The 23716-nt window shown below is 36.6% G+C and overlaps 1 protein-coding gene across 1 annotated transcript in view; it reads left to right on the plus strand.

Annotated features, from left to right (window-relative positions):
• HERC1 (HECT and RLD domain containing E3 ubiquitin protein ligase family member 1) overlaps positions 1–23716 on the plus strand; it is a 146045-nt gene that overhangs the window by 33462 nt on the left and 88867 nt on the right. Inside the window, exons 9-23 of the mRNA XM_080934559.1 lie at positions 1772–1916; positions 2121–2292; positions 3857–3991; positions 4218–4383; positions 4856–4981; positions 5853–6074; positions 6348–6500; positions 6623–6755; positions 8278–8469; positions 11968–12189; positions 15475–15648; positions 19400–19514; positions 19604–19724; positions 21358–21529; positions 23327–23639. Coding sequence (XP_080790685.1) covers positions 1772–1916; positions 2121–2292; positions 3857–3991; positions 4218–4383; positions 4856–4981; positions 5853–6074; positions 6348–6500; positions 6623–6755; positions 8278–8469; positions 11968–12189; positions 15475–15648; positions 19400–19514; positions 19604–19724; positions 21358–21529; positions 23327–23639 — 2561 coding nt within the window. The remainder of the gene's footprint in view (positions 1–1771; positions 1917–2120; positions 2293–3856; positions 3992–4217; positions 4384–4855; positions 4982–5852; positions 6075–6347; positions 6501–6622; positions 6756–8277; positions 8470–11967; positions 12190–15474; positions 15649–19399; positions 19515–19603; positions 19725–21357; positions 21530–23326; positions 23640–23716) is intronic.

A 23716-nucleotide genomic window follows, 5' to 3' on the forward strand; every position in this document is an offset into this window, starting at 1 on the left:
TTAGTTCCTGATCTTTGAATAGGCCTTAACTGTGCTGGAGATCTCTTACACTCTGTACTTAAGTTTGTTTTCTGATAACTGGTATAAATATATAGTTGTCTGTTTTGATAAAGACATCTAGCCTGACCTTACTAGTCTTACCTAAAATAATTTGAAGATAAAATAATAACCATGAAAAGCCTTTATGGGGCTGAAGAGATGACTCAGTGGCTAAGAGTGCTGACTGCTCTTCTAGAGGTCCTGAATTCAATTCCCAGCATCTGTAATGGGGTCCAATGCCCTCTTCTGGTGTGTCTGAAGAGAATGACAGTGTACTCACATACATAAAATAAATAAATATATACTTAAAAAAAAGCCTTTTGGCATAAAGAAAAGAGTGAATATAATTTTCTCAAAACCAATGGAAGGAAGAAGTTGTTTGGTTTGCTGGTTGTTCAGTTGGATTGCCTGATTGGCAGACAGTCCTTCTTTCATCTTCCTCTTTCTTCATGCATCTCGTCCTGGACAGCTAAGTCAACCACTAGTCACTTTGCTATTGTTAACAAATAGAGATATTCAGGGGAGCTATCTTGACTTCTGATTCACATACTCTTTGTATGTGATAATTAAGATCAGTCTCGTGATTCATGTTTCCAGTTTTCAATTATCATTCCTTGCTGTAGTCTACCATTTAAGAAACACATAACTGGAAGTTTTGTTGTTGTTGTTGTTGTTTGTTTTTGTTTCTTTTGAGACGAGGTTTTTCTGTGTAGCCCTGACTGTCCTAGAACTCACTCTGTGTAGATCAGGCTGGCTTTAGACTCAGAGATCTATCTGCTTCCCGATTGCTGGGATTGCCACCACCATCTGGCAATAACTAGAAGGGTGTTCTTCTTGTTTGTTTGTTTGTTTGTTTTTGTTTTGTTTTTGTTTTTAAGATTTATTTATTTTACTTATACGAATATGAATGCACTATAGCTGTCTTCAGACACACCAGAAGGGGGCATTGGATCCTATTACAGATGGTTGTGAACCACCATATGGTTGCTGGGAATTGAACTCGGGACCTCTGGAAGAGCAGACAGTGCTCTAACCACTGAGCCGTCTCTCCAGCTTCCTAACTATATGTTTTTTTTTTTTTTTCATAATTGCTTAGATTGGATATTTTTTTTTACCAAGTACAAGCCAGTTGGTAACTTTAGCAAAGGTTCTCCTATCTTTCATTTTAACTTCATCCCAGCTGTCCATCTGTTATACACTGGGTATTTAAAAACTGTACAATAAGTGACAGTGATCTTTTTCTTTTTGAGGGGAGCTGGGGGAATGCTCCAGACACGGTTTGGAACTCTGTAGACTAGACTGGCCTTGGACTTAGAGAACTACTTTCCTCTGCCTTCTGTGTGCTGAGATTAAAGATGTGCAGAACCATCGTCTGCCTATTAAAAAAAATGAAACAAGGTGCAGATAATTTGCTAAGAAGTAATTACTGTTAATTTTCTTGAGTGTGCTCATGGTTTAATACTTTTATTTTTTATGTCTGTATTTTAGAGGTAATTGAGAGGAGGGGCTGGGATAATCAGAGGCAACTAAGGGCTGATCTGTTTGCTTTTCAGCTGTCTCATTGAGCTTTTCAGCTGTCTTGATCAGTTTCTTGAGGGTACAGTGACCACCTTTAAAAGTATTAAAACACTAAATTTTTTTTTAATATAAGAAATATACCACAGCCTGATAATTTTAGTTAATAGTCTACTTATCTTTGAAATTTATGTGTTCTGTATTTTTGTCTTTTCAGGTTTATGCTTGGGGATGTGGGGCTTGTCTAGGTTGTGGTTCTTCAGAAGCTACTGCATTGAGGCCCAAGCTCATTGAAGAATTGGCTGCCACAAGAATAGTTGATATTTCTATTGGAGATAGTCATTGTTTGTCTCTTTCTCATGGTAAAGTCATGTTTTTGTTTGTTTTAGTATTTTAAGTAGCATCTTTATAGCATAAGCACAAACTTTAAATCCTGTCTTAGCCTCCTTAGAGCAGGGATTATAAGTGTTGTATGTCATTAGTTTTTTTTTTTTTAAATTATCAATTCTTTATAATAAATGTGTTACATTTAAATTTAATTTTGATACTTTATGTCTTATTTTTAGATAATGAAGTTTATGCCTGGGGCAATAATTCCATGGGACAGTGTGGCCAGGGAAATTCAACAGGTCCTATCACTAAACCAAAGAAAGTGAGTGGCTTAGATGGCATAGCTATTCAGCAGGTCTCAGCTGGGACATCACATAGTTTGGCATGGACTGCTCTCCCTAGGGACAGGTAAGCGCCATGTACTTAAACATGCTTGTGATTTTTGTTGTTGTTTTGAATTTTTCTGTATTTATTTTGGCACTATGAATGTCCTAAAATTGAGTCAGTATTATACAATGTACTTCAGAAAGTAAACAATTCGATTTAATACTAGTAATAATAATGATAGTATATTAAAATTAATTCCTAAATAGTACAGATTTTGAGAGTAAGTATATTGGTCTCATGTTGAACAGAATAACACATTCAGATCTCTACAATAAGAATAAGGTACGTACTATTTACTGTTCATGATAACATACTCTGTCTGTGGTAAGGTTATTGGAAATGGATATTGGTTTTATCTTAAGATTTCTTTCTTTTGTAAAATTGTACATGTGAAAAGTAAACAGTGGCTTTTTACAAAAAAGCTTTTATGTATACAGACTCAAGTTAATTTAAAGTCATTTAGAGTTGTATCAAAAATGTTATTTTTCATATAGGTAATTGTGTTAATCCCTTTGCGTACTATAACAAATTATATCAATACCTTAAAAGGAGAAAGGATTTACATTGGTTTACATGTATCAGTCCACCATCTTCTGGATCCATTGCCTTGGCCAGAAATCAGTCAGAACATTGTAGCACAGCAGAAGAGCCCACCTCATTTCAATGGTGTATTTGCCAGCTTAGACTAAGCCTTCAACATAAGAGTTTTTGTCTAGAACAGTCCATATACTACCCTACAAGAATATAACAGTATTACTAAATTTAGAATAAAACTTAATGTGATTTTTAAGATTAGTTGATATATATGCTATTTAAAGTGTATATAATTTCTAGTATTGACTTCGTTGTCATAAAAATAACTTTTAGATCTCTTCATGTATATTGCGGTTACATATATTTTAAAATGAAGAAGCTGTATTTAAGATACTTTTCTTAATTTTCTTCTCATTTTGAATTCTGTATCTTTAGAAAATGACTTAAAAGTTAAGTACCTAGCTGAGGAGACGGCTGAGTCAGTAAACTGTTTGCCTAGCAGGTATGAGGCCCCGAGATCAGCTCTCGTCCCATGTAAAAGCCAGGTGCTGCAGTACGTGTCTTTACTCTTGGTGCTGAGGCTGCGGCAGGGGGCGTTGATGGATCTCTGGAGTTCACTGTCTGGCCTGTTTTGCCAAATTAATGAGCTCTAGGTTCAGTGAAGGACCTTGTCTCCAAAAATAAGGGAGAGAGCAACTGAGGAAGACACTGGTCCTCAACTTCTGCTCTCCACACACATGTAGACCCACACCTCCACATGTACATGCACACACATACATGAACATAGGAATAATATCACATACACAGTTTAATGTCTCTATGTCAAGAGGAGATGAACCAAACTTAGAGTTAGGCTTTATTGATTTAAAACATTTGTTTAACTTCATTGCCCTTTGGTTGGTTGGATTTCTTTGTAAAACAAAACAAATTACTTAAAAATAACAAAACAAAATGAAAAACAAAACAAAAGACCTCTGAAAACCTAATTGCTATACTTTATCAAGAAGTTTCATTTTAAGGCTGTTGGATGTTTTTCTTTGTTTCCTTTTAGACAAGTTGTTGCATGGCACAGGCCTTACTGTGTAGACCTTGAAGAGAGCACCTTCTCACATCTTCGGTCTTTTCTTGAGAGATACTGTGATAAGATAAACAGTGAGATTCCCCCACTGCCTTTCCCATCATCAAGGTATGTTGTAGACATCTATGCATACATATGTATTAATTTTTCCAAACTTATTTATTTCTTTTGTTTTTCTCCAAATTACATGAGTCTTCTTTGTAAGCTAGAAAAGAACTAAACTTTTATCAACAACTTTGTGGTTTTTAAAGGTTGCATATAATTTCATAAATGGTGTTTTAAAATTTATTATTGGTCATCACTTGACAACTTTTAAAGCTTGTGTTTTTTTCAGGGAACACCATAATTTTCTTAAGCTGTGCCTGAAGTTGCTTTCAAATCACCTTGCTCTGGCCCTTGCTGGAGGGGTAGCTACCAGTATTCTTGGGAGACAGGCAGGTCCACTTCGAAATTTGCTCTTCAGGCTGATGGACTCAACTGTCCCAGATGAAATCCAAGAGGTAAGAGAAGAGAATCTGTGGTCCGAAGCCATAGCTAGATAATGTATTCCGTAGTACACTAGATACTATCAATTGCAGGTTTTCTCTGTGTAGCTCTGGCTCTTCTGGAGCTCTGTTGACCAGGCTGGCCTTGAACTCAGAGACCCAGCTTCTTTTGTCTACCAAGTACTGGATTAAAGGTGTGAGCCGTCACGTTCTTAAACCCTCTAAACTAGAAATAGATTTACATGCTTTTAGTTCTCACTAGTACATTTAGACTTGTGTAATTCCAGAAGTTAGTTAGTACATTCACTTTTCATATATTGCTATTAGAAAGAGAAGATCTGAGCTGATCTTTTCCCTTTTCTCTCTCTCTCTTTCCCTCTCTCCCTCTCTTCTTCCCTCCCCTCCCCTCTCTCTCTTTGTCTCTCTGTCTGTCTGTCTTCTCTCTCTCTCTTTTCTTTTTCTGTTTTGCTTTGCTTTTGGATATTAGGTGGTAATTGAAACACTCTCAGTGGGAGCGACCATGCTGTTACCTCCATTACGAGAACGGATGGAATTACTTCATTCTCTTTTACCCCAAGGGCCTGATCGATGGGAAAGCTTATCCAAAGGACAGGTAAACCTTTGCATGTAGATAAACCATTCACACACAGGGAATAGACTGAGAGGAACATAAAGCAAATCAGGTAACATATGCTTGGTAGCTGCGGTGCGCCCTGAGTATTTGATATGTATGTTAGGACTGTTGACTGTCTTGTGACCTGAAATGATGCACCTGATGATTTACTAAGTTACTTGGAGTCTGTTCTTAATTCATGATTCATTTTTCTACTGTTGCTTATGGTGTCAAGCCTGATAGCCTTTTTTATTGTGAGTGCTGAGTTGAAATCAGTCTTTTGTTACTGCTGTTAGTCCTGTGCTTTAGAGGTGCTTATCTGAAAAGGAAAAGGTCATTAGCAAAAGCATTTGAGGTGTGACTATGCTTATTTTTAATTTTATTGTTTTAAGTACATGAAAAGATGCTTTGCTGAGTTAAGTAGAAGTGTTAGTTGTGGAGCTGTAGATCTGAGGGAAGATGGTAGTTACTGACAACATGATGTCCAAGATGCTTTCCAGTAAATGTCTGTATAGCTTAGAGTACTAGTGATTTCTTTCAAACATAAGCAGTTGTCATCAGTAATTTTGTAGAATAACATGAGTATAATGTATCTAGTGGAGTTTTCTATTGATCTCTACTTATAGTGCTTAAATTATCATGTACATTAGCTAGAACTTTAGCTGTTCATCATAAAAGATGAGTTAAAAACCTGTTACATTTTCCAAAATGGTATTAACTGAATAATTTTTTCTATAATTATATACTTTTTGAACATTGTTTATCAAGCAAGTAAATGAATTAATTAGCATTGTTAGTATAGTTTTTGTCCTAAATGTTTTTTCTCTTCTAATGCATATTATCCTAGTTATATTTCTCCATTGTTGTTTAGAGAATGCAACTGGATATAATTCTGACAAGTTTACAAGATCATACCCATGTAGCCTCCCTTCTTGGCTATAGCTCACCTTCCGATGCTGCCGACCTTTCGACTGTGTGCATGGGATATGGGAACCTGTCAGATCAGCCATATGGTCCTCAGACTTGCCATCCAGACACTCATCTGGCCGAAATTTTGATGAAGACTCTCTTAAGAAATTTAGGGTTTTATACGGTACCTTGCTTTTTCAATATATTAAGAAAAGAATAAAGGGGTAAGGATCTTTTTAGGTCAACGTATTGTAACATTTAAACGATATAAATAAAATTTTAGATTCTCTTCTCCAAAGATAGACAACTATCAGATCTGAAATACTGTGATGTCCAAGTAATATCTAACTTAAAACAACATGTCAAAATTTTATCAAGTGTTTCTCACGTAATAAGAATAAACATAACAATAGTTTTCTAAACATACTTAAAATATCTTCATTATGTGTTATTTTAGGATCAAGCATTTGGAGAGCTAGAAAAGAATAGTGATAAATACCTTCTTGGAACATCACCTTCAGAGAACAGTCAGCCTGCTCATCTCCATGAACTACTGTGTTCGTTACAGAAACAACTGCTCGCCTTTTGCCATATTAATGACATCACTGAGGTATGAATGCTATGCTTTTCATGGTGCTCTGTTACGAACACACAACTTAGATAGTTGGGGATACCATAATATTTTTTATTTTTGATCTTTCAGAGTAGTAATTTAGGGTTTTTCCTTCTCAGAACTCAAGCAGTGTGGCCTTGCTTCATAAACATCTGCAGCTTTTGCTGCCTCATGCCACAGATGTCTATTCACGTTCTGCAAATTTGCTCAAAGAAAGTCCTTGGAATGGCAGTGTTGGAGAAAAATTAAGAGGTGAGTTTGATGTTGAATTTCACATTTATCCCGTGGTTATAAAGCAAGAGTCATTGAAGTTTACCAAAACTTCAAGAGGGCCTGATAACCTCTGCATGGAGGAGAAATGATCCTGAGGTTTGTATTCATTGTTTCCTTTCCTTCAGGCTGATGTAACAGTGAGATCTTAAAGGATTTTAATTATCTCAATAGATATAATTTAAAGGTATTCGGTGATATAAACTCAAACAGTTAATTTATGATATAAAATAACGTTTTTTATCTAATACTGCATATCAAATATCAAATACTGCATATTTGGCAGTATTCTGCCTCCCCTTTTCTCAAGACAGGGTCTTCTGCTGTAGAATATGCTGTTCTCAATCTCAAAGCAATTTTTCTGACTCAGTCTTCCATCAAAGGTTGTGGGGTCATTACCACACCCTGTCCAATTTCTTTGAAATGCTTTCTTTTGTGTAATACAGTCCTGCTTTTTCTTACCTATCTTAACCAGTGTTTTTCTGGGACTTCCTGAAGGATTTGCTCTCTTCCTTTGGATATGCCCTTCTGCATTGGAATCCTCTAAATTTTGCTTTTAATCCTATATCCGTTTCAAGTAGGCCACCTAGTCTGTGTCTTTAACCACCATGCACATGTTCCTATGTTTCTGTCTCGCTGAGGACTTTCCCCAGTACTGGAGCCTCTCTAGTTGCTTACTAAATATTTTCTTGGTTGTTGATCTCTGAAGTTTTTCTCCCCATCCCCACCCCACCCCACCCCCCCCCCAAACAAAAGAAGAAAGGAAAGAAATCAGCTGAGAAACCAAGACTATTATTTATTTGTCTGGTTTAGCTGTTATGTATGCAGTGTAAGTTTATTGTTCATTCAGACTGAGCTCACTTTTAAATGTTCCTCCTTTCCCTGAGTATAGTGCAGTAATGGGACAAATTCAATTGAAAAGTGATGCCCGTATTAAAAGGACAGATACTTTATGTTCTTAATTTTAAAATTATTTTAATTTAGAAAAATATATAAAGCTTGTCTTATTAGAACAGATATAATATGATCTCAATTTTAAAATTATTTTAATTTAGAAAAATATAAAAAGCTTGCCTTATTAGAATGTTAACAACACAGGATGATGGGAACTTTTGGCTGCTTTGGTCATGGCTGTGTCTGCACCTAGAATAGCACTTACTCTGTTGTAGATACTCTGAATTAAAGGTGGGGATGAATTAATGGATGTGGTATTATAAATGAATCTTAAGGAAGCAGTTTCTGTGTTTGGAGTTTGTTGGCATGCTAGGTAAGTTTGCTTTTGTACAAAGTGTCTATAGGTGTTATTTTCTGATAGTAAATACTAAGGTGAAAAGCTCTCAGGTAGGTATTGAACAAAGAGTTACTGAACTTGTCTACTCTCTTTCCAAACTGAAGAAGTATTTGTTTTTTTGGGTTTTTTTTTTTTTTTGTTTTTTTTTTTGTTTTGTTTTTTTTTAAGATTGTTTGAGGTAACTGGTGTACATTGTATTCTTGCTTTTCCCAGATGTGGTGTATGTGTCAGCCGCAGGCAGTATGCTCTGCCAGATTGTTAACTCCCTACTGTTACTCCCTGTGTCAGTGGCTCGTCCTTTACTGAGTTACCTCCTGGACCTCTTGCCACCTCTTGATTGCCTTAATAGACTCCTGCCAGCTGCAGCTCTTTTAGAAGACCAAGAACTACAGTGGCCTCTTCATGGTAAGTATAAGCAATAAAAAAAATAATGTTTTTGAGAAAGGTTGTTCTTTCATACCTCAAATAAAACAAGACCCAGCAATATGGCTGTTTCATGTGATCAGAAAGATATGCTATCTTCTAAGAGTGAAAAGTCAGAAGTGGGCAACTGACGTGCAGTAGCTAAGAAAATTGCTTATGGACATCACAGAAAGCATCTTTATGGTCAGTGGTTCTAAGGCTTTTTGTCCTTCAGAGTTCGACATCTTTGAAATTAAGATTTTCAATAAATTGAAATTAAGCCTTTCAATAGTAGCAAAATTGTGTCATATTTTAGTCAGCATTACTTTTTTCCTTTGAGGTATTTAAAATAATACATATATAATCAGTGGATCATTATATTTGATTTAAGCATTTTATGTCATAAATATTAAAAATATTATTTTAAATATATATTTGATAGTAACATATTTCTTTTTTTGTTGCAAAAAATTAAATATTCATTTATTTCTTAAACAAACTCTATTTTGTTTAAAGGTCATGACATGCACAGTGAAAAAGAAAGCATGCTATTCAATTTAATGCTAATTTTTGACACCTTAGAATAAACACTTGGAAATGTACAATACTGATTATAACAAAGGGCAAGTATTTCCTAAACCATCCTTCTGTAAATGATGAATTTTCTTCCTAATGATGAAGAAAATGACTCTTCAGACAGAAAAGCTATACATGGGTCATATCAGGGTTCAAATTGTGACATGAGAGGTAAATAGATATGAATCCACATTTTTTTCACAGTTCAGTCACAAACGGGAAATTCAAAGGCAACTGTGTCCTTAGTTATGCAGAGGGCTAAAAGCGCATCATATCTTTCTAGAAATCCCTGTCTTTAGGTTATATATATATATAAAGGATTAGAAACTAGATACAAATGCACTGTCGTGGCACACTCTAAACAGCAAATCAAACCTTTGATGTCTGTAGTTCTCTTCATATTCAGTGCCGATGTTTTAGGCTTCCTATTTATTGATGATTAACTTTATATTTTAATTATAAAGCATTTTTACAATTGTATGAAAAGTGTTTTGAGGACCTGGGCCTATGTCATCAATCTTATTATGACTATTACTATTTTTTTTAACAACTTTATTTTACAAAACAAAGATAAATGTACAGACTTTAAGCATTGTTTGCATAAAATTATACAATACATTTTTGTCAGTACTTTTTTTTCAGATTTTAAAGTAATTTTTACATAAAACTATGAATATATTTTTTAGTCAGTACTTGATTTTTTTAAAGGTTTGATAGTATGCATTGAAAACTTAATAGTTACAATGAGCATAAAGTACATGTAAAACAAAATGTAACATGGAAATAGTCAAAGTTTTCTTGTTGTATAGAGATTTTTTTGTTTTGTTTTGTTTTGTTTTGTTTTCTTTATTTCTTGGACTTCATACAGTCTGTGAGTTGTTTCTGGGGCAGTGCGAGCCTCTGGGGTTAGCATCCCATTATCAGTGACAGCATATTATGTCTGTTCTTTTGTGACTGGGTTATCTCACTCAGAATGATATTCTCTCGATGCAGCCATTTTCTTAAGAATTTGGTCAAGTCATTGTTTCTGGTGGCTGAGTAGTAGTATTCCATTGTGTAAATGTACCACAATTTTTGTATCCATTCATCTTCTGAAGGACATCTGGGTACTTTCCAGCTTCTGGCTATTATAAATAGAGCTGCTATGAACATTGTGGTGCATATATCTTTGTTGTGTACTAAGGTGTCCCTGGGGTATATGCCCAGAAGTGGAATAGCTGGGTCTTCAGGTAGTATTATGTCCAATTTTCTGAGGTATCGCCAGACTGATTTCCAGAGTGGTTGTATTAGTTAGTAACATATTTCTTATTTTGGTTAAATATAAAGACAACTGGTTGAATTTTAAAATGGAGATTAAGAAAGTATCTTTTTAGTGCATTTGATTTTAAACATGGCATTCTAATTAATTCTTGGTGAATATAATGCTGGTGATTCTAGACAGCTGACAGTAGCTTATGCTTGCAAGAGTATTATTGTTACCTACTGGAGTCTTTGTGTTACAGCAGTCAGACTTCACCATAAGATCTTTTAAACTTGATGAATTGTCTTTTTTTTTTTTTTTTTTAAATCTCTGCTAGTAACTCTTGTGTAACCTTGAGAAAGCCACTTGTTTAGTGCCTAGAGTGTTTGTTTGTTCTGTTTTTCTTTCTTTTCTTTTTTTTTTTTTACTGGAAAGCATTGGACTTTGACAGGAAGTTCTCTTGCTGGAGAACTTTAACACTGAAGCTCTCTTGCTGGAGCAGTGGTCAGTTCTGTTGACCACTGCATGGAAATGATCAAAATATGAAATTCATGACTATGCTGGTATCAGCATAGTGACTTGGTTTAATGTGAATAGTTTGGGGGTTATTTTTGCTTTAAAGTATCTGAGAACTTTCTTGTGTTGGATGAGCTGTTCTGAATTTCTTTGGGTTAATAATTGATTATTTTTAAAAAGTTTCTCTTTTTCATGTTCTTGCCTAGTTTGCCAAATTATTACCATATAGTGTGAATTTGGAATCTTAGGTTTTTCCCCCCTGTTTTCTGAAGTAATGTTTAAGGTAAAGATTATCTTTTATTGCAGTGCTAGAGCGATTTTTCTCTGAAATTATCTAGCCCTTGTAGCTTATTCACTTACATTTTTACTGTGTATGTGCATGGATTGTGGAATTTTTTTTCTAATCCATTTTAGAAATTGTTATTTTTCTAGAAAGTGTTATTTTGTTGGCTTTCAAGTTTATTGGTAGAAAAGTGTTTGTATTCATTAGTGGTTTAAAATATTTCCTGTGTAAGCATTGGTATATATTATTTTTATTTTTAAAATACATGGAGTTTTTTTATTATTAGTTTTACTAGACTTGTTCACTAATTTTTTTTTTCAAATACCTACCTTTTGGAATGTGTTTTTCCCACCACTGATTTCTGATTTGTTATCCTCACAGCTATCATGGTGTTTGTGTGTGTGTGTGTGTGTGTGTGTGTGTGTGTGTGTGAAGAACTTTGAGAAACAAGCATCTAATCAAAAAGCCTGGGTCTTGATCTTAGTATCGGACAATCTTGAGTGCGAGCCAGAAGAGCAGTAAGCAATAGTGTCACTTTAATTAATGAATTCTTGTTTGGTTAGTTCCAAAGACTGACTAAAAATGGTAAAATTTATTCTAGATAGCATAATAGAACCCATTGAGATAAGTTTTCATGTTCTGATTTAGTATTTATCTTACAGTTAGTAACTTTACAAAAAAATTGTTTGATAGCCTTACATGTCTGAGTAAAATTTAAATTAGTCTTAACAGACCAGGTAATTTGTATACAGAAAATGCTGTGTTTTCTTTTTAAGAAAATATTTTCTTCAGTATGTTATAGTTTAATAGGTTAGAGATAATGAGAAAGTTTTTAAAATTTAAAAATAACAGATAAAGACACAATTACTACCGATTTTCTCTTTAGGGGGGCCAGAAGTAATTGACCCAGCTGGTGTGCCATTACCTCAGCCAGCTCAGTCTTGGGTCTGGCTTGTAGATCTGGAAAGAACAATTGCTCTCCTCATCGGGCGATGCCTTGGTGGCATGCTTCAAGGCTCCCCTGTGTCTCCAGAGGAGCAGGATACTGCATACTGGATGAAGACACCACTTTTCAGTGATGGTGTGGAGATGGACACCCCACAGTTGGGTAATACGCTGCTCTGAAGCACATGAAACACAAACTTTGTTCTTGGATCTCTTACCTGAATGTTGAATACAGTACTCATGCATTTTTCATGCCAGTTTAAAAGAGGATCTAAAATTGTAATGTGCAGTTCACAGAAGAACAACTAAGTTCTGCAGCATGGTCTAGGGAAGTGGGTCTCAGCTTGTGAAGGGCCTGAACCACTGGTGCAGTGATAGTGGATCTAGGGAGACCTTTGGAACGCTGCATCTCTAATAGAGGTTTTCATGATGTGGTGACACGCAGCCATACAGTTATTTCACTTCTATTTCTTAAATGTAATGTTTCTATTGTTATGAACCATAATTTAAATATCCGATATTCAGGATATATGATATATTATCCCCAAGGGTGACTCACAGGTTGTGAACAACTGGTCAAGAGCCAACTATGGTAGCTTAGCCCTGTAATCCTAGCACTCGAGAGGCCGAGTCAGGAGAATTGCTGCAAGATGTTGTCTAAGCTTTGTGATAAGTTCAAGGCTTGATTAGGCTACAATGAGAGACCTTCATTTCAAAAGAGCCAGAAATACAGGTCTTGTCCCATTCTGTTACACACTTTCCACACATTTTGATCAAGTCGTAGAAAAAATACTTGACTGTATTCTAAAGGTTTTGGTTGGAAAACCACTTCCCTGAGTAGAATGCACGTGAAGAGAACCTATCAGGACTGAGCAATGTCCAATTTTCAGACACTAGTCAGGGTTACAATTGTTGTGATAGAACACCATGACCAAAAGCACCTTGGAGAGGAATGGCTTTATTTGGCTTATACTTCTCCATCATTGTTCATCATCACAGAAGTTGGAAGATGACAGGAATCTAGAGCCAAGAGGAATGCTGCTTACTTGAAGGTTTACTCCCCATGACTGTTCAGCTTGCTTTCTCAGAAACCAGCACCATCAGCCCTGAGGCAACGGATTGAACCCTACTATACTAACCACTAAGAACATACCCTACAGGCCTGCCCGTAGTCCAGTCTCGTGAAGGCATTTTCTCAGTTGAGGTTCTCTTTCCTCAGCTTGTGTCAAGTTGACATAAACTAGCCAGCACAGTCACTCTCCATAGGTTTGAATGGCAGGTTTTATTCCTCCCTTTGTAGTTTTCTTTCTTAACATATCTCCCATTTCTCCTCTTTCTTGGCTCTTATACTTAACACAAGATTTAGTCAGTGTCCCAGTATGATTTAGCAGTCTTATCTAGGATTGGTATTTTAATCTCCCTGATCCTCTAAATTTGATTCTATGAAATAATGAGTGCTGGAGAGATGGCTTAGTGTTAAGAGCACTGACTGCTCTTCACCAGAGGTCCTGAGTTCAGTTTACCAGCAACCACATGGTAGCTGATGGGATCTGATGACCTCTTCTGGTGTGTTTGAAGACAGCAACTAAGTACTCATATAAAATAAAGTCTTAAAAAAAAAATCTGAGTAGGATTAGTCAGCCTATATTAAGCCGAATTTTTCCTTTTTTTTTTTTTTTTCAGTAAAAGACTCAAATATATACAAGGTAAAGTCAAAAGAGATGGGGGAAGAAAAGGGCTGGGATAGACAGGGAGAAAGGGAGGGTAGAAAGAAAAAGAAAAGCTTTGTTTTGGGCATGCACATAAGATAAATAAGAGCAAGGAAAACAGTTCCCTTTTCCAATAGAAGCAGGTACCCACCGTTCACCTTTGAACCAGAGAGTGAGTTGGTTGTGGCTAACGAATGCCAGACTGATGGATACGCAGGAAGCAGAGGAAGTTATTGTGAGATACTCAGGCAACAGTTAGCAGGATAATACAGTGTTTTCAGCGCTCACACCTGTAGTAGTCCCCAGTAATCCCTTGAGTAAAAGAGGTCTCTGTTGATCCATACATACCTTTTTTTTTTTTTTTTTTTTTTTTTTTTTAGTACAGAATAGAGTTTATTCAGGTCATGGGAGAGTTAAGAGGGTGGTAGAGGCAGGGAGAGAGAAAGAAGTAGAGGAGTAGAGGAGTGGAGGCCGGCCATGAGCACGTGGGACAGAGAGGGGGGAAGGGAAGGGAAGAGGGAGGCTGCAAGAGCACCAGGGCAGGAGAGGCCAAGAGAGAGACCCATACATACCTTTTAACTGGACTTAAATATGAATAAAATAAACTTCAACTTTAATCTCATTTTTTTATTTTTTTACGAAGTAAAATTGTGTAACATATCAAAAAAGATACTTGCCTCTGTAAAACTGAATGTATAATATTTCTATTATATTATGGGGTGAGTTGACTTTTTGTACTTGTCAAAACCCTGACCATCATTTTAGAACAGTGGAGGGAAAAAAGTGAACTGATCCAGCACATTCTCAACATGGTAGTACTTGAGAGAAAGAAGGTCAGCCCAGATAGTAGAGCAACACCCTTGTTTCCAAAAATATAATAATGATTCTGAGGGCTAAAAATTCTGTTGAAATATTGGAAGTTTTGTTCATGGCATCTCTGATCCTTTTTGTATCACTCTTAACTGATTGTTTTCCTTTAATCTATTAAAGGTTAATAGTAATAATAATAATAATAATAATAATAATAATAATAATAATAGATTATCTTTCCCGTGGTTCCACTGTTTTTCAAACAGAATACCATGCAGTTTTAATACAGTGGTTTTCAAGGTTGTACTTCATATGTAGGACATTTTGCATTCCTGACTCTATTGCCAAAATGTTCATTTCTTTCTCTTTAAAGGGAGTGAGAGAGGTGATATTGCCTCCAATTAAAAAAATTAGAGGGCTTCATTCTAGTAGTGTCTACTGTAGCCCCAAGTACATTATTTTATGTTTTGAGTATATAGGATCTTATTTGCAGTTAAAAATTTATGAAGTTTAAGATTGGGAGTTTACCCAGACAGTACTGGCATACACCTTTAATCCTAGCAGCTGGGAGGCAAAGGCAGGAAGGTCTCTTGAATTTGAGGTCAGACTGGTCTACAGAGTGAGTTCCAGAACAGGCAGGACTACACAGAGAAACCCTGTCTCAAATCCCTAACACCAAACAAAGAAAACTTGAGGACTGAGGGTCAGCGTGTAACGTGTTTGCTGCTAGGACTGATAACTGAGCTTGATCACTAGGACCTACTTGGTGGAGGAAAAGTGACTCCTACAAGTTGTCTTCTGACCTCCACATATGGTATAGTGCTCATATACACGCACATGCACATGCATGCACATTGTAATAATATAATGGGATGATGGGAGAAAGAGAAACTAATAAACAGAATTATTAATTTTTAATTTTTTAATAGATAAATGTATGAGCTGCCTATTAGAAGTAGCTCTTTCAGGAAATGAAGAACAGAAGCCTTTTGATTACAAATTGCGTCCTGAAATTGCTGTCTATGTAGACTTGGCATTGGGTTGTTCTAAAGAGCCTGCTAGAAGCCTCTGGATCAGCATGCAGGATTATGCTGTTAGTAAAGGTAAGATAAAGAGAAGTGGGTGAATGAATAGCTGACTTACCTAACTAGTCAGGTGTTTGTATAGATAAAAAAACAATAGCATCCTGTTGCTGTTTTTGAGCAAATGTTTTCATTTAAGTAACAGTTTAAAATAGTTGTTTTTCTGTTTGTGGAAAATGCATCAGGTTATTTGTCATATTCATATATATCCCATTTAAAGAAAATTGATTGTGTTACAGTTGGACTCAGTGTAATAATCATTTTATAAAAGTATTCAGTGAAGCATTATGTCAGAGGATATATATTTAGATGTATTGAATATTTCTTTATATGAAAATTTTTGCCTATTCAGAGTGCTAATAACACCCATTTGAGATAAAATATGCTATTAAATGTAATAGTGAAATAGTATACAAATATATGGTAGTATTTCCATTTCTAATATTTTTTATCCAGTAGAATTAGTTTTATGTGTAAATTTCAGACAACTGCCTTGATTTATTTTTAGCGCCTATGTTTGACAGTATGGGCGTTGTGGTACAGACCTGTAATTCCAGCACTCTGAATGTGAGGCAGGAAGGTCAGTTTAAGATCAGTTTCCAGTATGGAGTGAGTTTGAAGCTAATCTTGGTTATATGAAGCCCTATCTCAAAATAAGTACCCCAAGCAGACAAACTTAGTCACCTGTATCGTTGAGAGTCACATCTGTTGTTTCTGTTTTTTTCCATGTTGTTTTTTCTTATCCTATCCTTAGTTTTCTTGTGTATCTTGGAATTCTCAGGTTTAAAAGATGGTAAAAGTAAATATGTCTTCACTTTTCATTGGCTTTAATCTTTTATAAATAAAACGAACTGAGGTATATATTATGTACATTTCTTTTTAAAGACGGAGTCTTAAGCTCAAGTCTGGCATTAAACTTAGTCCTCTTGCCCTCAGCTTCCTGAGTACTGAAATTACCAAATGTGCTACTATTCCTAGACCAGTTATTTAGATCTTTAAACACAGTGGAATGATAGCTTGATGGCTAGTGATATGGTTCATGGTCAGTTGTGCTAAACCTGATGTCCCGAGTTCAGTCCCAGGGACCCACATGAGAACTGCAGTTTGCCCTTTGCCCTTCATACCTGTCATGGCAGTCATACTCCAGAGTGCACTCTCCCCTCCTTTCCTCTCCCTCCTCTCTCCTCTTTCTTCCCCTCCCCTCTCCCCCTTTCCTCTCCCCTCTTCCCTTTCTCTCAAAAAAAAAAAAAAAATGTAATAATAACAGAAAGAAATGGTACCATTGAAAATTTTGTCTCATCCAGGCATGGTAGTTACACCTCTATTCCCAGCTACTTGGAAGAATGAGACAGGGTGTTTGTCCATGAGTTCAAGACCAGCCTGGGCAGTATAGGGAGACCTCCTTAAAAACAAGCAAACAAAGCTAGTGAGACTTGCTACTGAGCCTGACAATTTGATTTCAGTCCTCAAGACTACATGATGCAAGTTGTTTTCTGGCCTACACACATGCATTCTATAGCATTGCCCTGCCCACACGTAAATAAATAAGTGTAATGTCAAAAACAGCATACAGAGTAGCTACAGACCATTCATTTTTGTTTATTTCTGATCATTTATTGTTATGTTGATTCCTATCCAGAGATGAAAGATAAATAAGAAAAATTTTACTTATCTAAGATGCAGTTTTGATACTTGAATATTTTGTGTCATTATGTAGTTGGGCTTAAATTTCTTTTTAAAAAATTATTGTGTGTGTGGGTGCAGGTCTAATATGTCATGGTGCAGCTTTGGAGTTGAGAAGATAATTTTCAGGGGGTCAGTTCTCTCCTCCCTCCATGGGTTTGGACGGTTGAACTCAGGTCATTAACCTTGGACAGCAAATACTTTTGCTGAACCACTTTATCAGCCCACAATTAAATTTTATATCATATTATCATTTGTTATGTTGGAATGAGAACTTTTAAAACCTACATATACACTTAAGGTAAATACAATGTGCTATATGCTTGATACTTTACTGTGGACTTCATGCTTAATAGTAAGCATCTATAAGCATTCTGTGATGTTTGATATAAAATAAATACAGCTTCAGTGATGGTCTTTATGAACTCATTACTTTAAAAACTTAACAGCAGGATGATGCATGCTGGATCCGAAACAGCACAGATCACTGCATTTGCTCTGTATGTTGAAAATTAGCATCCTTAAACTATAGTCCTGTTTATGTCATAGCAGTTTCCAGAACCTGAGGTGGATAAACTCTGAATGCACACATACATATACACACGTGTTATAAGAGTTTCTGTGCACTATAAAGTTTTATATAAAGTTAGGCATGTTTGCATTGTCAGTTCTTTTACCTATAAAGTAGTTAAGTCTGGATTTATATTTTTAGCCAACACATGGAAATAAAGTGAAAAATTAATATATAACATTTTATCTTTTGGGGAAGGAGCCTTAAAAATAGTTAAGAACAAGTAAAACTAAATGGGGCTTGATATTTTCCAAGGACAATTTTTGTTTGTTTTTTTTTTTCACTGAAGTTCAATCATTATTTAGTAAATCTGTCAGATGAGCAGTGACGAAATCACTCTGGAAATAGGGAAGACAGTACCCACCCCATTGAATCTGCTGAATTTTCTTTATTTTAAGAGTATATACTTTATCTAGTATAATATACTTCATGTTCTGCCAACACAGAATTAAAGACGGGCAGGGACCACCTAACTAGTTTTCTTCATTTAATGCTGTTGTTTGAGTTTTCAATTATATATATTCATTTCTGTCCAGATATTTTGAACTGCCCATATGTTCTTGTACTCTCACAGAATCTACTTTATAATATCATATACGTATCATATACATGTTTATATATGTGGGAATAAGTCAATAGTGCATTCAGTTTTTAGACTACTTAATGAAAATGTTCAAATCTAGACTTTTATTCCAGTTCCTTTCCCACAAAACTTGAATGGTCTTCCATTCCTACTATACTCTTAACTAATACATTTAAATTCTTTTTGGCTTCAAATTTTGACAATACTTGTAGAATTTATGTGGACTCTGAAAACTTCTCACTACTTGAATCATTCCTACCCTGGTTTTATCACCATCATTGCTTACTGCAGTAATGAGACCTGCTTTTACTATCTATGTAGTAATAGTAAGTTCTCCATCCAAGAGCTTTTAAAATATAAGTCAGATTATGCCATTTCTGTGTTTAAAGCTCTTTATGCTAAAAAAGTCAAATCTAAAGGATTTGCCCTGGTTTGCAAGATAAGTTATAGTCTAATTTCATACCAGCTTTCTAATGCAATCTCCTGCCATTCTTGTACATGGACCTTTGCTCCAGCAATTCTGACCTCTTGAACCCTCAAGCTATGTTCTTATCACATGGTTATCCTAATGATATTCTGTATCCTTGAGGTTTCTTTCCTTGCTACACTTAGATCTCTGTTCAAATCAGAAAGCTAATAGAGCCTCCTGAGTGAAATAGTAATTATAGAGCACAGTTCCCCAGTTCTTGCCCTGCTTCCTTTCTCTCCTTAGCCCCTGCTTGTCATTCATCTACTGTCTTTTGCATCTCCATAACCCATGGTTATGGTTCATGGTTCAAAACTGTATCCATAGCACCTGAAACGGTATTTGTGTATTTGTCAAGTAGTTGTTGAAAATATCGATGAAATTCAGGTATTGGGGAACAAAAGCTATTAAAATCACCCCAGAACTGTTTTGAGTTTTTAAAAATGTCATTGTATCATTTTATTTTCAGATTGGGACAGTGCAACTTTAAGTAATGAGTCTCTCTTGGACACTGTGTCTAGATTTGTTCTTGCAGCACTCCTCAAACATACAAACTTACTTAGTCAAGCATGTGGAGAAAGCCGGCAAGTAACTTAAAAACTATCCTCAGACAAATATTTGCTCTCATGATGTTAGAAATTAGGTAACTTTTCTATTTTGGTTCTTTATTTAGATACCAACCTGGTAAAAGCTTATCAGAAGTGTATCGTTGTGTATACAAAGTTCGAAGTCGTTTACTTGCTTGCAAGAACCTTGAACTTATTCAAACCAGGTCATCATCACGAGACAGATGGGTAACGTTGGAAATCAATTAATTTCTATGTTTTTCTGCAAGCTTGTCAGAGGTGGCCCCACAATGTATGAAAAACATGCCTTGATTGGTGTGAATGTTCAGAACATGCTAGCATGTTTTCTAGTGGAATAATAAACGTGCTGGGGTATTTTCATCAACTGCAATAGGGTTGCTAGGTAATAGCCTACGTAGGTGACAGGTGCAAACTGGCAGTTACATTGGAATTAACCTGTTAACATATGATGCTAGCAGTCATCAGGGATATTACCAGATACCTCAGACTGACTAAAAATGCAAAACTCGCACCAAAGGGCCAAGGTCATAAGCACGGCAGCAGTCCCATAGTCATAGTTGTGCACTCTGGAAGTGAAGGTCGAGGCCACCAACTGAGGATGATCCAGGAGTAAATATGGAGACAAATAGAGGATTCTGAAAGGGGTTGCGGATTCTGACTGTACAACCCTGGAATTACAGAAACAAGCCTAAGAGCATCCTCTTCACAGGCTTATTTTAAAACTGGGACACATCAGAGCCTTTGCTGCTCTTTGTGATTTAGTCCCTAAGCATAAACAACAGATAAGACTTGAGCATGTACTGACTTAGTATGAAGATGGATATTTGAGAGTGACCTTAAATGTAATTTAATTAATTTATCATTTATCCAGGCTCCAATTTAAAACTCAAGTATATGAAAGTAAATATGTGAATATGGGCCTCACTGCTAAGTATTTGTATACTGTAAAATTTCTAAGTTATTTACTGGTCATAATCGTAATTGAAAGTTTTCATTTGTATTTTGTATTGAAACTTATGAGAGGAATTATTAGGTTATGATATTTGAGACTTTTTTAAGTCTAGATAACTGTTGGGTAGCATGACCACATGGGAAACTACATTAACATAGTTCTCATTAGATTTTGAACTTTTGGATCTTTGTGGGTGGGAAGGAGGGCAAAGTTAAAATTTAAAAAGTGCTATCTTAAATTTAGAATTATTGGTGATCTGGACTTAAAGTTATGTGGTAGAGTGCTTTTGTAAGGCTTTGAGTTTGAGCCCTAATACTGTTCTCACAGGCATTGATTGTACAGAGTAATAGCATGAAGAACTTGAAGGGAACAACAGGATCAAATAGTCACCTTTTGCTGGCACATGCCTTTAATTCCAGCACTTGGAGGCAGAGGCAAGTGTTTTTGTGAGTTAAAGACTAGCCTGGCATACACAGTGAGTTTCATCACAGCCAGGGCTGAATAGAGAGACCCCATCTCAAACCAACTAACCAAACAAACAGTAACAAAAAAATACAAAGCCAAATAACAAAAATCACCTTTTGTGCTTGTATCATGAAACTTACATTGCAGCTTTGTAGTTTATAGCCAAACACAAAGTAAATGTGAATCGATGTATAGCATGACATATAAGTGAAAATACCAGGGAAGAAAGAACATTCTGTTTGTATATATGTGCATATAGTCCATGTAATCTTTGCAAATTACCAGTGTATCATTTGTAAAGTTTATGGTGTTATTATTGTTATTATCAGTATTTTCTAAACATAAAAATTTAGGTTTCTTAAAAACTTTTTAAAGCTTTCAAAAAATATATAATCAGTATAGTTTCCTTATTATTTCTTTAAGATATCAGACAACCAAGACTCTGCAGATGTTGATCCTCAAGAGCATTCCTTTACCCGGACCATTGATGAAGAAGCTGAAATGGAGGAGCTGGCTGAGAGAGACAGGGAGGATGGGCACCCGGAGCCTGAAGACGACGAAGAAGAACGGGAACATGAAGTGATGACAGCTGGCAGTAAGGACATTCTTCTTACTTGAAATCTGAAGATCATGACATTCTGTAGGAAAACAGAAAGAGTGTTCATGTAGTGCTTCTAAAAGCATCTGACACTGTACCAGGGATTTACATTTGCATTAGCCAACATTACAGGGGGCGTTTGAAACCAGGGTAGTGTCACTCTAATGCTTTTGTATGTATGTTTTGTTTTTCTCCCCATTTTACTTTTATTGGATATATTTTATTTACATTTCAAATGTTATCCTCTTTCCTGCTTTCTCCTCCATAAACCCCCATTTCCCCTCTCCTGCTTCTATGAGGGTGCCCTCCTACCCTCCCACTCCTTTCCACCTCTTCACCCTGACAGTCCCCTATACTGGGGCATTGAGCCTTGGCAGGACCAAGGGCTTCTCCTCCCACTGATGCCCAACAAGGCCATGGTCTGCTACATGTGCAGCTGGAGCCACGGGTCCGTCCATGTGTGTTCTATGGTTGGTGGTTTAGTTCCTGGAAGCTCTGGTTGGTTGGTATTGTTCTTATGGGGTTACAAACCCCTTCAGCTCCTTCAATCCTTTCTCTAACTCCTCCATTGGGGACTCCATTCTCAGTTCAATGGTTGGCTATGAGCATCCACCTCTGTATTTGTCAGGCTCTGGCAAAGCCTCTCAAGGGACAGAGCCATATCAGGCTCCTGTCAGCATGTATTTCTTGACTTCAGCAATGTTGTCTGGGTTTGGTGACTGGCATATTCTGGTTTAAAAAGCCCTCAAAGCATGCCACTTTTCAAGCTGGAGACTGCTTTGATTTGTGACAATAGGAAAATCACAGTTATGAAGTAGCAATAAAAATGATTTCATGGCTGGCGGTCACCATGACATGAGGAACTGTTGTGCCCCAGCATTAGATGGTCAGAACTACTGACCTAGAGCTTTATGTTGGTCTTTAGAGCCAGCTGGGGGATTTGTTAAAATAATGCTGGGACTGTTTGTAGAGCTTATGGTTCAGAAAGTTTGAGTGGGCCTGATATTTGCATTTGCACAGTTGTACAAATACTGTAGCTGCTGCTGGTCTGAGACTACACTTGGGAAACTGACCTAACTCACAAGTAGTAAGACTTGAAATTCTGGAGGAGACCCACTCAGTGGTTCTGTAGTTCTTATGTGACCTTTTGGACTAGATGTAGGAATCACATTAATACAAGAGCTGATTAACAAATTGCATATAATTTTCATTAGTTTTGTATGTACGTGGGGATCCGCACAAAAAAGTGAATTTGAAAAGAAATGACTAAAATTAAGAAATAACAGGACAGGGCCTAGAATAGGGGAAAATTCCAAGGATGTTGTCTGGCAAGCAGGGCAGGTGGTCACATTAGAGAGTGTGTTTAGCTGACTTGGCAACCCCATTAGCAGTCTTTGGTGATCAAGGCATTTTCTAGCCTTGATTCTCCAAGGAGTCAGCATGGCTTGCTTCATGGAGGAAAAAACAGGCCAAATGGCCCTTTCCAAAATCACAGATCTCATGCGATTACACCTAAGCAGTCAGTTTACCAGTTTGACATGTTTTAAAATGGTACAACTCTAACTCTTTCAAGGTGGAGCCATCCATATCCAAATTCTATGATGTATACACACATTTCCTATTGCAATTTTTATGAAAAGTTTGACATTTTCTGTAACTTTCTTACTATGCTGTATTTCTTGTCTAAAAACTGATTTTTCACTGGTTCAGTAAGTTTTGGCTCAAACTTTTTGACTATTTTCATTGCTTTTCTCCCCATGTGTTAAGACTTTGTTTTTGTGTTGCATGTTACAGAAATCTTTCAGTGTTTCCTCTCAGCTCGAGAAGTAGCTCGTAGCAGAGACCGGGATAGAATGACCAGTGGGGCAGGGTCTGGGGTCCGAGCTGATGACCCACCTCCACAGTCTCAGCAAGAACGACGGGTCAGCACAGACCTTCCTGAGGGGCAGGATGTGTACACTGCTGCCTGCAACTCTGTGATCCACCGTTGTGCGCTCCTAATATTAGGAGTAAGTCCTGTGATTGATGAGCTTCAGAAGCGAAGGGAAGAGGGGCAGCTGCAGCAGCCTTCTGTGAGTGCCTCTGAAGGCACTGGACTTATGACCAGGTGGGCCCCACTAGAAACTGAAAATGCTGTTCTCTTCTCTGTGGTACTTCTTACAGTGAGTTTCTACTCCGCACTGT

The sequence above is a fragment of the Micromys minutus genome (assembly GCF_963924665.1).
Source record: "Micromys minutus genome assembly, chromosome: 21".
Classification (NCBI taxonomy): domain Eukaryota; kingdom Metazoa; phylum Chordata; class Mammalia; order Rodentia; family Muridae; genus Micromys; species Micromys minutus.